General features: G+C 46.0%; 1 protein-coding gene across 16 annotated transcripts in view; it reads right to left on the reverse strand.

The window, feature by feature from the left end:
• Positions 1-15,281, reverse strand: part of afdna (afadin, adherens junction formation factor a) — a 138,724-nt gene that overhangs the window by 28,293 nt on the left and 95,150 nt on the right. For 15 of the 16 annotated variants that reach the window (XM_082976872.1, XM_082976870.1, XM_082976869.1 and 12 more), the window contains 7 exons: positions 13,686-13,831; positions 12,370-12,464; positions 11,797-12,062; positions 11,400-11,543; positions 10,746-10,944; positions 10,334-10,437; positions 8,120-8,200 (listed from right to left, as the gene is read on the reverse strand). In XM_082976872.1, the coding sequence (XP_082832998.1) occupies positions 8,120-8,200; positions 10,334-10,437; positions 10,746-10,944; positions 11,400-11,543; positions 11,797-12,062; positions 12,370-12,464; positions 13,686-13,831 (1,035 nt within the window). Of the gene's footprint in view, positions 1-6,552; positions 6,853-8,119; positions 8,201-10,333; positions 10,438-10,745; positions 10,945-11,399; positions 11,544-11,796; positions 12,063-12,369; positions 12,465-13,685; positions 13,832-15,281 lie in introns of those variants that run through there. The other variant, XM_082976868.1, reaches the window with a different exon arrangement.

Genomic DNA, 15,281 nt, shown 5'->3' on the forward strand with positions numbered 1-15,281 from the left:
AACGCGCGGCTCCTTAGCGCCGCCCTAGTGGCTCCCTGGAGCTTTTTCAAAAATATGAAAATGGAAAAAGATGGTGTGAATATATATTTTGTTTTAATATAATTTATTATCCAATGCTGTAAAAATGTGTATAATAAATATTTAATTTCAACATTTCTGTCAACGAAGATTTACGTCATAGCCTGCGACACACGTTTCTTTCAGCTCGGCGTAGTGCCAGACAGGTGGCTGTTGCAAACAAACCGGCGGGTGTGTCATGGGCCATGGATCCCAAAGGGAAAAAGAGAAAGATAGCTGAGGAGAACAGAGGATTCTACAGTTCTTGGACCGAATCATTTGCTTTCATTGCCAATGCGGAAGGATTGCCTGCATGTTTGCTTTGTAATGAGAAGTTGTCAAATAACAAAAAGAGTAACGTGGAAAGACATTTCCATTCTTCCTGACAGTTATAGGAACATGAAGAAATATGCATTTGGAGTATTATCCATCTTTGGATCAACATACCTGTGCGAGCAGATATTCTCAAACATGAACTACATAAAATCCAAATACCGCACCCGCCTCACAGATGAGAGCTTGCAGTCCTGCGTGAAGATTAAAGTTACATGCCCGATGTTGAGAAGCTGTCCAGTGATGTCCGAAAACAGAAGTCACATTAAACGGGTAAGAACACAATCCTGTCATAGGCACATATTTAGTAACAAAGTGGCTGTTTTTATAAAGTGATTTCTGATTTTTGTCAGTATATATTTGGAATGACACATAGGGATATTATTGTGTTTTGTTTCTCAGGTCCGAGGATGGCTGCATTGTATTGTGCGTGTCAAAAGAGAAGAGGGTGCTGCTGCATTTTACCCTTGCACATTTGCAGAAAACTAAAGAGACGAGGATAATGCACAGAAATCGAACTTAAACTGTATTATTTTAATTTTATATACTTTACCTTTTCAAAAGGCTGCTGTTTTATTGCACTCTGTCTGTTGCCCAGATAAGGGGGAAAAGAGAAGAGGATTGTATCGTATTATTGAGGATTGAAAAGCATTTTATTTCCATGGGGAGGTCTGAAATTACAGGAGGCCTATTGTGCACGTTGCACAGTTTGTTGTTGTTTTTGCGAATCCTAAAATAAAAATGACATAAAAAATCTGACTTCTGTATTGTATTTCTATAATTTCATCAATGCAACGAAACATAATACATTAATATTATAATGGAAAAGCACCATCGTACAGCAGAGTAGTCACGTGGTGCGTCATTCTCTCCAGGATGCGCTGCAGGTAAAATAAACGTTTAATCATGAATGCTCATTATGTATTTGTAGCCTACTTATCATTTTGATAGTAGGCTAATATAGACACTTACAGCACGTGTTGCCTTCATTATAAGGCTTTACATTTTTTGCGGCTCCAGGCAGATTTATTTTTTTTGGTCCAATATGGCTCTTTCAACATTTTGGGTTGCCGACCCCTGCCCTACACCAAACGCGACCACGACACGCAGGTTAAAATATCAAAACAAACTCTGAACCAATGACATTAATTTGGATACAGGTCAAAAAGCATTAAACATGTATGGCAATTTAGCTAGCTAGCTTGCTGTTGCTAACTAATTTGTCCTGGGATATAAACATTGAGTTGTTATTTTACCTGAAATGCACAAGGTCCTCTACTCCGACAATTAATCCACACATAAAACGGCCAACCGAATCGTTCCTAATCATCTCTCCTCCTTCCAGGCTTTTTCATCTTTGAACTTATATGGTGATTGGCATCTAAACTTGCATAGTATTACCACGACAACCGTAAACAGTTGTCTTTCAATCACCCACGTGGGTATAACCAATGAGATGGCATGTGGGTACCTGCTTCTATAAACCAATGAGGAGATGGGAGAGGCAGGACCTGCAGCACGATCTGCGTCAGAAATAGAAAGGACTTCTATTTTAGCCCTTGGCAACGCAGACGCTCATTGACGCGCAACGAGCAGTGTGGGTGCAATAATTGAATAACATAGATTTCTAAATATATTTTGCAACACTCACTCACACGACGCGAGCGTTGTGGTCAGCATGCAAGAACCAGAACATCCAATCAATCAGAATAACCCAAATTACAACACAGTCAAAACAAAACTACATGACTAATTGGGAAAAACAAGCACAAACAAAATTCAGTGCTATCTGGCCCGTATAGTGTAGCATGGCAAACTATTTGACCATGGTTACTAAACCTTGACAAAGTACAGGCTCAGTGAGCACAGCCTTGCAATTGAGAAGGTTAGACACAGGAAAACCTGGCTCCCTGTAGAGGAAAGGCTCTGCAACCACTGCACCCCAGCTGAACCGAGACAGAGCTGCATTTCAAGACAAAATGTCAAAAAATCTAAAACAATTACAGTGTTTCAAAGACCTCTCTGATGAGTATAGGAGCAGAGAACTGTGGGTTGGCAGACCACTACAACCAACCTGCACATGTCCTCTATGCCATTGTTCAATATATGGTTATTTTGACCCTTGCTTATTGTTGTCCAGCTGACAATATTTAATATTATGTTAATATTATAAATCTCCAAAGTAAGCTTTGGCAATATGTACATTGTTACGTCATGCCAATAAAGCAAATTGAATTGAGCGAGAAGCATCAGGGCCCCCTACCCTGCTTTGGCCTATCAGCCCGACACACAAAGTTCCTAGGCTCAGCCTGGCAAAACGCATGTAACAGAGGTCTATAAAGACCATGAATAAAACTCCGCAGTGCTTTAACGAGAGCTCTAATTGCTACCGTTTTTAAGTACGAGGGCTGGCTAGTGTAGTAGAATTCTGGGTAGTATTTATACCTGCATAAGGGTGGCATAATACCCATTCATCCAACATGTATCCCATACTCTCACTAAAACCTCCTTCCTCCTTACCTAAAACACCTAAAGACCCTAACATTTATTGTAGTAAAGGAGAGGAAGTTGACGCACTAACATTATGGTGAGCACATGTGTAGCTAGCTACGATGCTGTTGTTAACTATCAGATTGTCGGAGGGTGTTGGACGTGTCGAGTTGAAGTCACGCTCCACGCCTCGCCCGATGCCGAGGGGAGTTGTGTGAAGAGTTAGATCGTGACACACGTCACACCTGGGGATTGGAGCCAGACAGCTGGGGCTGCGAGAGCCTCAAAGGAGACTATTACAGAGTGCTATACAGCTCTAACACGTCTAGTCACGTCTCGGAGACTGTAGACAGCATGTTCAGAGGAGAGATCCAAGCTCTTTACAATTGAAATGCATAATAGAAACGATGCAAGAAGATGACTGGCAAGCTGCAGTATTCCAAAGTGCCTAAATGCGTTCCATCTATTTCAATGTTATGGTTGTGCTTGGAAAGAGCTCCACAATTTCACACACTGCAGGAGCTATTTTACAGACAGAAAATGTTGTCCTAAGTGTGTTGACTTGCACCACTAACAGCAGACCATATGGTAAACAGGGTGGGCAGGGGAAATGGCCCCCTTACGTTGTAATAGCTGCTCAGTTCACCGGGTGTTATGATCTGAGGCTGAGCACATTTCCACTGTGGTGGTAGGGTCCAGTAAGGACACAGTCCTAGCACAATCCAGATGCATATCACATCTGCACACACACACACACACACACACACACACACACACACACACACACACACCTTTAATGGATTTAGAAGCTTTGACATGCCACAAATAGATGTGTCTTATAACAAACATGGAGTGCCATTACAACAAGTTTATAAAATATTTAACTTTTATCCACATAAAACCACTTACATGAAGAGAAATGTGGACTCAGTTCAGATTGGTGCCCACTGTTCAAGGGGAAAGCAGTTCAGATGTACAGTAGTGAATAAACTTTACTCCAGTCAGATGAATGTGTTGGCTGTAAGTCACAAACAGCTCTCCCGTCCCGCCCTGCCATGAGTGCCCTGTAACCCAGTTCTGCTCTATAGGAATTTGGAGCCAAGGCATCAGACTCTGCCACACAACTGTCCTTTTGCACTGAACCGGCAATCATACTGTGTTTGTTTTTGTGTGCATGTCAGAGTTTCCGTTAGGAAAATGTGGTGCTGGAAAATGCCAATAGCGGCGGGTCCAATAGGGAAGAAAATGGAAATAAATTTGCCAAAATGATATAATTACTCCTGTCTATACAAAAATAACTAAAATACTTCACCAGAAAGCATGACTTAGTCAAAGAGGAATCAAGGATCATTAGCTATTAAAAGAAAATTACTGAATTGTTTCAAATCATAAGCTCTATGCCCATTTGGGAAGCACGCAATTTGGGCAGCGCGCGTGGAAACAGGCCTAGCTGATTAGCGAGTTGCGGCTGTCAGTGAAAAGCATCTGAAATATGTCTGAAGATAATGTGTCTTGAGTATAACTTCAAAACAATTGAGACAAGAAGAGGTGTGTGGCAAAGATGCACTGTAGGAGAGTCTCTATCCTGAATGGCTCAACTGTCTTCCACAAATTCTTCCACATTCATTGTTTAATTGTTTGCCCTTTTATTAAACATGTGTATCAATTGCACATTTCTTACAGTTCCTTCGGAAAGTATTCAGACCGCTTGGCTATTTCCACATTTTGTTACTTTACAGCCTTATTTTAAAATGGATTAAATTAAACATTTTCCTCATCAATCTACACACAATAGCCCATAAGGACAAAGCGAAAAAAGTTGACAATTTCTGTTAATGCATGTATTAGTCATTTACAGTTCTCATTCTCGGAGTGGAAACGTTGTTTACGGAGTTCACAACCTGCTAAACTTGTGAGGAACAACTTCTAGTTCATTTCATAACCATTTTTTCCCCATTGTCTTTTGTTTAGAGTGCTCCATGTGAGCAATGAGCAAGCTCCTGGTTTCTCGATCCTGATAACGTCGTGCACCAAAACAGTGAAACATGCAATAGCATTTAGAATTGTTGCGCAATGAATGGGCTGATAAGAGCACAGAAACCAGCTGACGACCTGCAGGGAGAAACCCCACTGGAAATAGGCTCTGTATGCTGTGCGCGTGCCATAGTCAGGTTGGAAAAATAAGATGCATGATGACTAACGAAAATACACAACGGACAATTTAATTCCACTCAATTATGCTAATTAACCTATAGACCGATAAGGATGCACAAATGCATTTCCATCAATGAGTAAACACAAAATACAAAAATTAAATGGGATTTTTTTCTCAGTTATTTTGGCCGGCAACAGTTTTTTTAATTTATCGGCATTTTTATTTACGTCAATTGCCGGCTAACGGAAAGCCTGGAGTGTGTGTGTACATTCCTGCATATATCTCAAAGGCATACCTATGGTCTGCAGTTTCCTGTCACGGGGGTTTAACACAGGAGACAATAGTTTGGTGGACTGGAGTCCTGAGGGAGTTTATCATATACACACACAAATCTGTCTCAAGTCAATTTGTCCACAGCTCCGAGGTGGTCAATCTGACCTCCATACCGAGGTGGAAATAGCTCCAGCAATACACTTCATTCTTAAAGGCGACGCAATCTGACTGGAGACAGGAGGAGCAAGGAACTAGTAGCAGCACAATCTCACACGACTGAGACCACTCCTTTTTCCCTCGAGAAGAACGGTCTGTCTGTGAATGAGGTTGATTTGAGCAAAGAGAATGTTTCCTTGGATCTGAGGTCAAGTGGGTCAGACAGTTCCATCATCAGAATGAGCTCTCAGCACACTGGGCCACCTCTGTGACAGACACTGTGTGACCCCATATTAAACACTTCACAGTACCCAGTTCGGCACCACACTAATCTGATAATCAACTAATAGCAGAGGGGAATGTCTTGACATGTGGCTGTGGTCTAAATAATTCCAGTGTGCTTCCCTTACTGTTGAGTTAGACGCCTGTGTCTGTGAGGCGGAAGGGGGGGGGGGGGGCTTTGCCCTGCTTGCTTGGGTTAGTGTAGACCACACAGAGCTGTGTCTTCGCCACTCTGTCTGGGGGTGTCCAGGACCGAGTTTGGGAGACCTGCTGTCCAGGAGGGAGACCACAGGGTTTGTATTCAACCAGCCAGCCATTGTAAAGCAGCTTCTAGCAGCTTCTACGGTTCCATCACTATTGTCCCAGCATCTTCAAAACAAACAAAGAATACAAACCAAGCTCTTGTCCTAGTGTTGAAATTCTGGCCTGTGTGTGTGTGCATTGCAGCACCCCTAACTGGGGAAACAGCTCATAGAGACGAGCGGTCTTATGACCCACTATGTAAGGGACCTATCAACGTGAAGAACCGGTCCGCGCTGGACGTTTATTTACCGTCTCACGCATTTTAAACAAGCAACTGTGAAAGATTGAACTCCCACTGAGAAGTAAACTTGAGCAAAAGAACACCAAGGTGTCAGATACGGAAGGTTACAGCGAGTAGAACAGGAGCATATCCTGAAGTTCTATTTCCTGTGTCTTCACACCCTCAACCTCTCCTGCTGCGGTCCTGCCAACACCTCTACACATTCACACCATACAAGGCATGCTTAAACCCTTGTTTCCAAGAGAAGTCAGCAGAGACTTACCAACTTGGACTGGTCCTTCCTCCCAACCACAGAGAACCACATGGTGAAGATAGTTCCACCTCAGCTAGCGCCGGCTCGAGCTCAGGCAACAAGGGGCAGATCACAGCCCAGATGTACTCGCAGAGAACAAAACTAAACCACTAACGAAGGAGGAGAGACTAGGTGTGGAGCAGTGAGTGAAAGATAGCTCTACATCCTACTGTTGGACCCATATGGCAAATATCAGCAGCTAGCCGGAGTAGGAAATACCATATCCAGACTGTTACGTAACCAGTCCGCCAGCGCTAGCCCCCGCTACTCTGCAACAGTTTGGGTAAACTTTCAGAGCACTTCCCAGCTGTGTGTTCTGCACCAGGCAAATCTATCATTACTCTGTTTTTCTTTGTCATTCCCATTGCTTCCCCAGTCTGCCTTGTGCCTTCCTTCCTCCCCTCCCATTTCTCTCTCCTTCCCTCCCGCCGCTCTCCCCCCCCCCCCATCCGTCTTTCTTGTCTTACACACCACCTCAGGTTGAAAATAGCAGTAAAAACACAGGGGATGTGGCCACCTCAAACTCCAGAACTTTGCTTTGAAAATAAACAGTTCATGAAGGCCCCCCCTTTCCCTCCTCTATTCACCACCTCCTCTTCCTCTCAGACGCCCAGTCTTCTGGCAGCCCAGTAAGACCCCAGACACACTCACATTACCCACACAGACCAAACCGGGTCAGAACTGGGCCAGCTGCAGGTCAGTACCCAGGCCAACACCGCCTGAGTTCTATGTTAACTAACTAATTCACCACTGCAAATGATGACGCTTTAGTTAAAGAACCTATTGCTGTTAATCGTTAGCCCAGTCGGAGCAAAAGGTGAGGAAAACCACGCTGTCTGAACACAACAGATTCCCCCCTGCCTGCTCTGCTTCCTCCAACACTAGGACATGATGGTTAGGACCAGGAACGGCTCAAACTGTCAGTCGGGAGACAAATTTGCTCACTGCTGTTTTGACTTCCAATTTGAATGTTTGCCATACAGACGGACAGAAACAAAGAGCGATCTGTTTCAGTAAAAAACATCGCTCAGAGTGCTGAGGTCAGACAGAACAGTCGAGCTAACTCTGCAGGTAGAGGAGCCATGACAGTCGCTTCATGACACACACACTATCATTAAAAAGCTGCCTGCTCTGCCGATATCTCTTCTGGCATCCCATCATTATCCAGAGTTAAAGCAGGATAATGTAAGGCTCTTACATCCATCCACATGGCTAGAAACGTTCCACTGGCATTGTTGTTGACCCGACAATGAGGACACACCCCGAGGCAACAGCAGGCAGGCCTCTTGACAACGGCTGAGATAAGGGCTTATTTTGGATTATTTATGTGTTCACTAGGCAGTAAGTCTGCTCAAGCATGGACGCAACAAATGTAATTCAATGTTTCTGGCTTGTTTCTGTAGAGTCTGTGTTTCACGTCGCTCAGATAGCACTTCCCTTCCAGTCAGGAAGTCACAAACCTCTTCCAGGAGTACTAGTGTGTACCGACAAACATTTTAGCCTAAATACTAAAGGACACGGTTAAGAGATGTCTTACCTTGGCAGCCACAATGCTGAGGCCCATGCCATTGTGCTTCTTCAGGGTGACCGTCACAACTTCCGGTTCCTTCCGCATTTGCTGCAACGAGAAGAGACAGCAACGTTAGCGTAGGAAAAATCTATCAACTGGAGTAGCTGGAGTGCAGTTGGCGTCAGCGGTGGGATCCGGTCAGCTGGTCAGTCAGGCTTCTAAAGGACTCTGAGCTGTCTCTCTGGGACGCTCCTCCGGCAGAATGAGGCTCTGGAGGAGGAAGCAGGGGGATAGACAGAGCAGAGCAGGGTCTTCATACAGAGAGAGCGCTGGGTTGGGGTGACCGCAGCGAGAAACGGCGGGTGCTGGAGAGGAGTCAAGAATGAAAGCCATATGCGCTTGGCTCCAGAGGCTCTCAATGGGCTCATTTAAAAAGAAGGGCTGCCTGGAAGCAGGGCGGGAGAGGGAGCGAAAGCGAGACAGCAGTGCTTCTCACACAAAGAGGCACAGACAGCCTCTCCTCCCTTTGGCACTGAACACATTGACACTCAACAGCCCCAAAGACACAAACAACTCTTCTCTCAGCTGAAGAGCTGCGCTATACTGCCACATAGTTCAGAGACAACGAGAAAGGGAGAGTGGACACAAAGCCACATTAAGTAACAGGGCTGTGGTTGCATTTCTCATCGCGTGATGTGGTGCAGAACAAGTCCTTCTGAATGCCATTGGAGTGATTCACCAAGTGCTAGAGGCAGGGCAATGGTGATGCAGGGGTCAGATGGCTACAATGAGGAAACAATGCATTCATTCAGGCAATAGCAATTCTGCAGTTAAGAGACTAACTCAAACACCTGCCAATGAGAGTTTTTCAGAGAGAGCGAGCGAGCTTCCTGGGTTTTAGGACCGCAGCCGCTCTTCTAAAAAGTCTGATTGCACTAGACTAGCTACAGTTACACCTCCTGTCTGGACTAGTGATCAGAAAAACCTTTTTGTCTGTCGCAAAAACTTTTGTCTGTTTGGAATAAACAGTTTCTGCAGCAAAACGACAAAACGTTTTGGAACCGACAAAACTGTTTTTTTTGTGACGGAATCCAACAAATGAATACACCTGATTGTTCTTCTCATCAGGGATCCCCCGTGTGTCTCGGTGTGTCTGATTAACCCTGTAATGGCTGTTAATAGGAGAACACCATAGAACACTACAGTAGTGATTCTGGAGCAAGGCGGTGGTAACATGAGGCGGGGTTCCTGGCACACAACCAAGAAGCCATTAATCAGAATCTCAGCGGTGTTTAAACGGTTTGGATGCCCTCCCCTCCCTCCCTCCCTCCCTCCCTCCCCCCCGGGCCCATCACTACTGTGGGGGCTGACGCCCACCCTGAGCTGACCTGGGGTTTAAAGCATGAAAAAGGAGAGCGGGGGGAAAAACAGGGCAATTATATAGGAAGCGGTGGATTTTAGGGGTTTTTGTGTGATTAGTGTGAGGAGAAGGATATCATTTACTGCTGTTCCACAGCCCTGTGGTCACTAATTGGCCTCTGTGGTGTAATTGGTGTTGACTGCAATCGAGCAGGAGGGAGTAAGTGTGTGTGTTAGGGTAGAGTAGAGCAGTGATTACGTGACCGCAGCATGGGAGCGGTGATTACGTGACCGCAGTATGGGAGCGGTGATTACGTGACCGCAGTATGGGAGCGGTGATTACGTGACCGCAGTATGGGAGCGGTGATTACGTGACCGCAGTATGGGAGCGGTGATGACGTGACCGCAGTATGGGAGCGGTGATTACGTGACCGCAGTATGGGAGCGGTGATTACGTGACTGCAGTATGGGAGCGGTGATTACATGACCGCAGTATGGGAGATTAAGGCTGTTCATATGGTCGTTACATACAGCAGGAGTCGTGCCAAAACATTGTCACAAACATACATGGTGAGTAACAAACATACATGGTGAGTAACAAGACATACATGGTGAGTAACAAACATACATGGTGAGTAACAAACATACATGGTGAGTAACAAACATACATGGTGAGTAACAAACATATTTAAGTATCATAAACAGTTGAAAGCAGCAGCCTATTCCTCTGCACTTAGTGACTTAGCACTATGGTGGCTATTGTACAAGGACAGTTGGCATGGTCATGAGTACTAGCCACTACTCTGCATGACCATACAGCTCAAAGAAAATGGCCTTTGCCTTGCATAGTTGTACAGTTGTAACGGCCTGTGGGAAACCTACCAGGTCTGAGTTGTCTGCAAAGAAGTGGCTGTCGCAGTCGGCTCCTTCAAAGTGGATGGTCCAGGTCCCAGGGGAGCGCGGGTGAGGGGTTAGTCGACAGAATCCTGCACAGGACAGGAGAAAAATCAGTCATCTTCTTCTATTACTTAGTACAGACCTGAGACTACAGTGACACGGTAGCACAAACTGCTCCTGGAATACACCTCCCTCTCATAAACAAACACAATAAGGACAGGAGCAAACAGCTCTCCAGCCTTCTAGACTCTTCTTACATACTACATTCCACTGCCAACAGAACAAACACAGGCCAGCTCAGCCTCTGATTGGCTCCCAACGACAGAACACAACCAGTGTGACATTCCGGGAATGGAACTCAATCGTGTTTTTTTTCTTCTCTCCTCTATACAAGTACCTCTCTGACAAAGGGGGTCCAGGAACTCCTGGAATCCGTTGGGAATGTTGCGCACGACGTCGCAGGAGTAGCCGTCCTCGGGCAGTAGGAAGGGCAGTTGCAGGTCCGGGTCCTCCTCCAGCTGGACCTCTCGGCCGTCGCTACGGGCCAGCTCATCTGCCGTGTTCTCCGCCACGGCAACCACGTGGTCTATCAGCTCCTATTGGGAGACACCAGATAGACCAATGAGGGTCTGGTTTGAAACACCAGACGGACCAATGAGGGTCTAGTTAGAGAGACGAGATAGACCAATGAGGGTTTCGTTCGAGCAGACGGTTAAGTGTCTAATAGTCCTCTGACTGTTTCCTCAAAAACCTTCCGTGTAGAATCAGCAACCTCACCTGGGGAAAAAAAGCTATGAAGATCAGTCAAGTGGAGAGCTTAGCTAATGTTTCCCCAAAATGTACAGAGCAAACTCCAACGCATTACAACGACGGGAGGAGATTTGTGTTAAGCAATGCTTCAAATCGCAACCCCCAATTTGTCTACTTCGGAGACATTCATTCATAGTCATTTACTGGAACTGTAGTGTGTGAATAGAGCAGTGTGTGTGTGTGTGAATGGAGCAGTGTGTGTGTGTGTGTGTGAATGGAGCTGTGTGTCGTCATGTCTTACGGGGGGGATGTAAGGCTCGTCGGGAGCACAGTGGTAGTTGGTCATGAGGGCGTTGAGCTGCAGGGAGTTCAGCTTGAAGCAGGTGTTGTGGATGTTCTGCACGTCCTGCATGGAGTACTTGTCCATGGTGAGGAGAGTCGTAGCCTGGGGGAGGAACAACCCAACAGAGTATTATTAATGACTTGATTTACAGTGACCTGTGGTCCACACTGAATGATGTCCTCTACAACTTTCCTTAGGCAGGGTCACGAAGACTCCTTAAGCATCATACAGAGCTGCTGACATGTTTTCAATAGAAACCAGTTGACAAGTAATCTTTCGCGGTGAAAGGAAATCAGCGGGTAGCTAGCAGCAATAACAGGATGTGCCTTCCTGGACAATGGTAGGTGGACCCTACCTGTACGATACGACTGAGGTGGCAGTCGGCGGCCAGCTCCAGGCCCTGTTTCTCTGCCCAGGCCTCGATGTGGCTGAGCTGCTGGCGGAGGATGGCGCCCCAGTAGTGTGAACACAGCCCAGAGTCGGCCTCCATCGCCAGCTTGTTGAACAGCCACATGTTGATGAAGTGGAAGAGCTGAGAGAACAGCTGGATGGTCAGCGCCGCGTTGACACGGCAACGCCGCAGCAGCGACATGGCGCCCGTCAGGGTGTGCAGAACGTCCTCTGTGAGAGGAGGAGGATAAGGAATTGGGGGGCGTCAGGACTAGTGAAGTCAGCATTGACCCTTGGGTCTAATACCATTAAAGTCCATAGGGAAAAGGAAGAAGTAGTTGAAATTCTACCAATGTTTCAGTTGATTTATACAGTACACTAGAGGGCTCAGTCTTCAAAACCAAGCTGAGTGACATTCTGTGTGGCTGTAAATACAGCGGTAACAGAACACCCCCCCCCCCCCCCCCCCACTGTGGCCTGGCTGAGAGTAGTTGATGTACACAGTAAGAGTATCAGTGTATGAACAGAAGTAAGTCACCTATTTTGGGCCTCTGAGGGTTCTGTTCCTCTGGGTCATCCAAAAATGCAGGCATGTAGTTATTCAGGTCAGACTGCAGACACTGGACCAGGTACCTGAGACGACAACAACACACAGTACATTGGTTCTGAATAGTCCACACGGATATGGACGAACAAAGACAATGCATGTACGGCCAACTACGCGAACCAAACTTTGCACATGTTCACTTGCACAGAGAGACACACAAACACAAAAGACAGACACGAATGCAGAAACACACACTTCCCCTGCTCTGTGGCCCTAAGGGGACTTTTCCTGAAATACCACCATAAACCTGCAGTCTGGCCAGCTCAGCCATTGCTCTGATCTACTCTGGGGACATCAAGCAGCAGCTTTTTCAGCTGGCTATAACAGGGAGTGGCGAGCAGGGGAAACGGGGGACAGAGAGCCGTGGAGAGTCTAAAACCACTTTGTTTTTACTGGGACCTCTCCCCAGGCACATCCAGCCCTGCCCCAGCCTAGCCAATACAAGCCAGGCCTGGGACATTCCACAAATTCACCGCTCCACTTCCTGCATCCACACAATGGCTCCAGAAATACTACTTTCTCCAGATCCTGAGATGAAGCAATACAAAAACATGGCGACTTGAATAAAACACTAGTTCAACAGCTCACAGTTGAGGTCAGGCAGAAGTTGGCACGGACAGCTAAGCGCTAGCTACAACACGGACAGCTAAGCGCTAGCTACAACACGGACAGCTAAGCGCTAGCTACAACACGGACAGCTAAGCGCTAGCTACAACACAGGCAACAGACGCCTATATTTTGATTTCTCTCTCAGGAGAATCAATGACAGCAGTGGCAGGGAAGGTCACATTTGGATCTATAACTTGCTTAATCATTTCCCAATTATCGCATTAGCATGAATGTGATGGTTTCCTGTGGCTCACATGTGGTTTGAGTTAGCCCTGATGGCGTACACAGCATGGTGTGGGGCTGCTGCACCGCTTGGCTAGCACACAGACACAGCTGGGAGCAGGATAACCTAAAGCCTTGTGTTTAGGTCACGGACGGGATAGTGAGGACAAGGAAAGGATCGGAGGAGGGACAGGAACAAGAAGGAGGGAATCATAGCGCTATAGGGAGTGTTAAGAAGGGAGGGTATAAGGACAGGAATAGAGGCAAGACATTAACAGGGTAAGGAGTACATAATGGGGCAGGAGCAGAGACAGGGCAGAGGTAGTATAAGGTTCGACAGGAGCACCAAACTAGAGAGGCCCAGGGTTAGGAAGGAGACAGGGGCCAGAGCGTAGGGAGGAAGTCTGGTCACTCACTTGAAGGCCATCTGGACGAGGTGTGCCAGCACGTCCTGGGCGTCCAGTGTGATGCGCGACAGGTCCTTGTCCTGCTTGATGAAGTTGAGCAGCTCTGAGGCATTGGCCATCCAGAAGGCCAGGGCCCCCGCAATGTTCTTCTGCTTCTGGAATACACCAATCACAGAGCAGGACAGGACAGAGAGAGAGCAGGGGTCAGAGGCAGGGTTGAACACAGAGAGGGGTGACTCTCTCAGACTCACAGGCATGAGCAGTAGCAGCACTCCAGGGATAGACTTGTGCCAGACACCCCACCCTACCCGAGACCCACAGAACCAGACACTGGCCCCAAGCTACAGCCTCTCCCAGAGGGGAACAGGTCCCTGACTTCAAGGTCAGTTTTGGAGGAAGGGCCCTTTGCAGAGTTGGCAACTGAATTAACAGGCTCTTTGGCATATTACAGTGGCAGTTTCTGTACCGCTCCAGGTACAAGTGGCACGTAATAAGCACAGATCTAAGTTCAGTTTACCCTCCCCAATCCTAACCGGAACCATTGGGGCAAACTGACCTTAGAACATTGTCTAGAGGGAATTTCATTCAACTCGTCTTTTCTAGCAGTTCTTTGCCGGTCCTGATGTAAATAGCTTCTACTTCACTCTAGCAGCATCCATCTCTGCACTGGCCCAAATATTCTACATCAACCAGTATACAAACAATATTTTGTTGGGATGGACATTAAGCTCAGTCCTCATGTACAGTGCCTTCAGAAAGTATTCACACCCCTTTACTTTTTCCACATTTTGTTGTGTTACAGCCTCAATTTAAAATGTATTAAAATGATTGTGTCACTGGCCTACACACAATACCTCAAAGTGGAATTATGTTTTTTTACAAACTAATTACAAATGAAAAGCTGAAATGTCTTGAGTCAATAAGTATTCAACCCCTTTGTTATTGCAAGCCTAAACAAGTTCAGGAGTAAAAAAAATGTGCTTAACAAGTCGTATGCACTCACTCAGCGTGCAATAATAGTATTTAACATTATTTTTGAATGACTGCCTCATCTTTGTACCCTACACATACAGATAATAAGGTCCCTCTGTCGAGCAGTACATTTCAAACAGATTCAACCACAAAGACCAGGGAGGATTTCCAATGCCTGGCAAAGAAGGGCACCTATTGGTAGATATTTTTTTGTGTGTAAAAGCAGACATTTGAGCATGATGTTATTTATTATACTTCAGATGGTGTATCAATACACCCAGTCAATACAAAGATACAGGCGTCCTTCCTAACTCAGTTACCGGAGAGGAAGGAAACCACTCAGGGATTTCACCATGAGGCCAATGGGGACTTTAAAACAGTTAGCGAGTTTAATGGCTGTGATAGGAGAAAACTGAGGATGGCTCAACAACATTGTAGTTACACCACAAAAGAAGTGAAAAGAAAGAAGCCTATGGCAAGACTTGAAAATGTCTGTCTAGCAATGAACAACAACCAACATGACAGAAGTTAAAGAATTATGGAGAAGAAAAAAAAAATGAATGGAAAAAATATATATATATTTAAAAAAAAGAGTTGTGCAAATATTGGACAATCCAGGTTTGCAAAGCTCCG

This window comes from Salmo salar, chromosome 06 (genome assembly GCF_965601325.2).
Source record: "Salmo salar chromosome 06, fSalSal1, whole genome shotgun sequence".
NCBI lineage: Eukaryota > Metazoa > Chordata > Actinopteri > Salmoniformes > Salmonidae > Salmo > Salmo salar.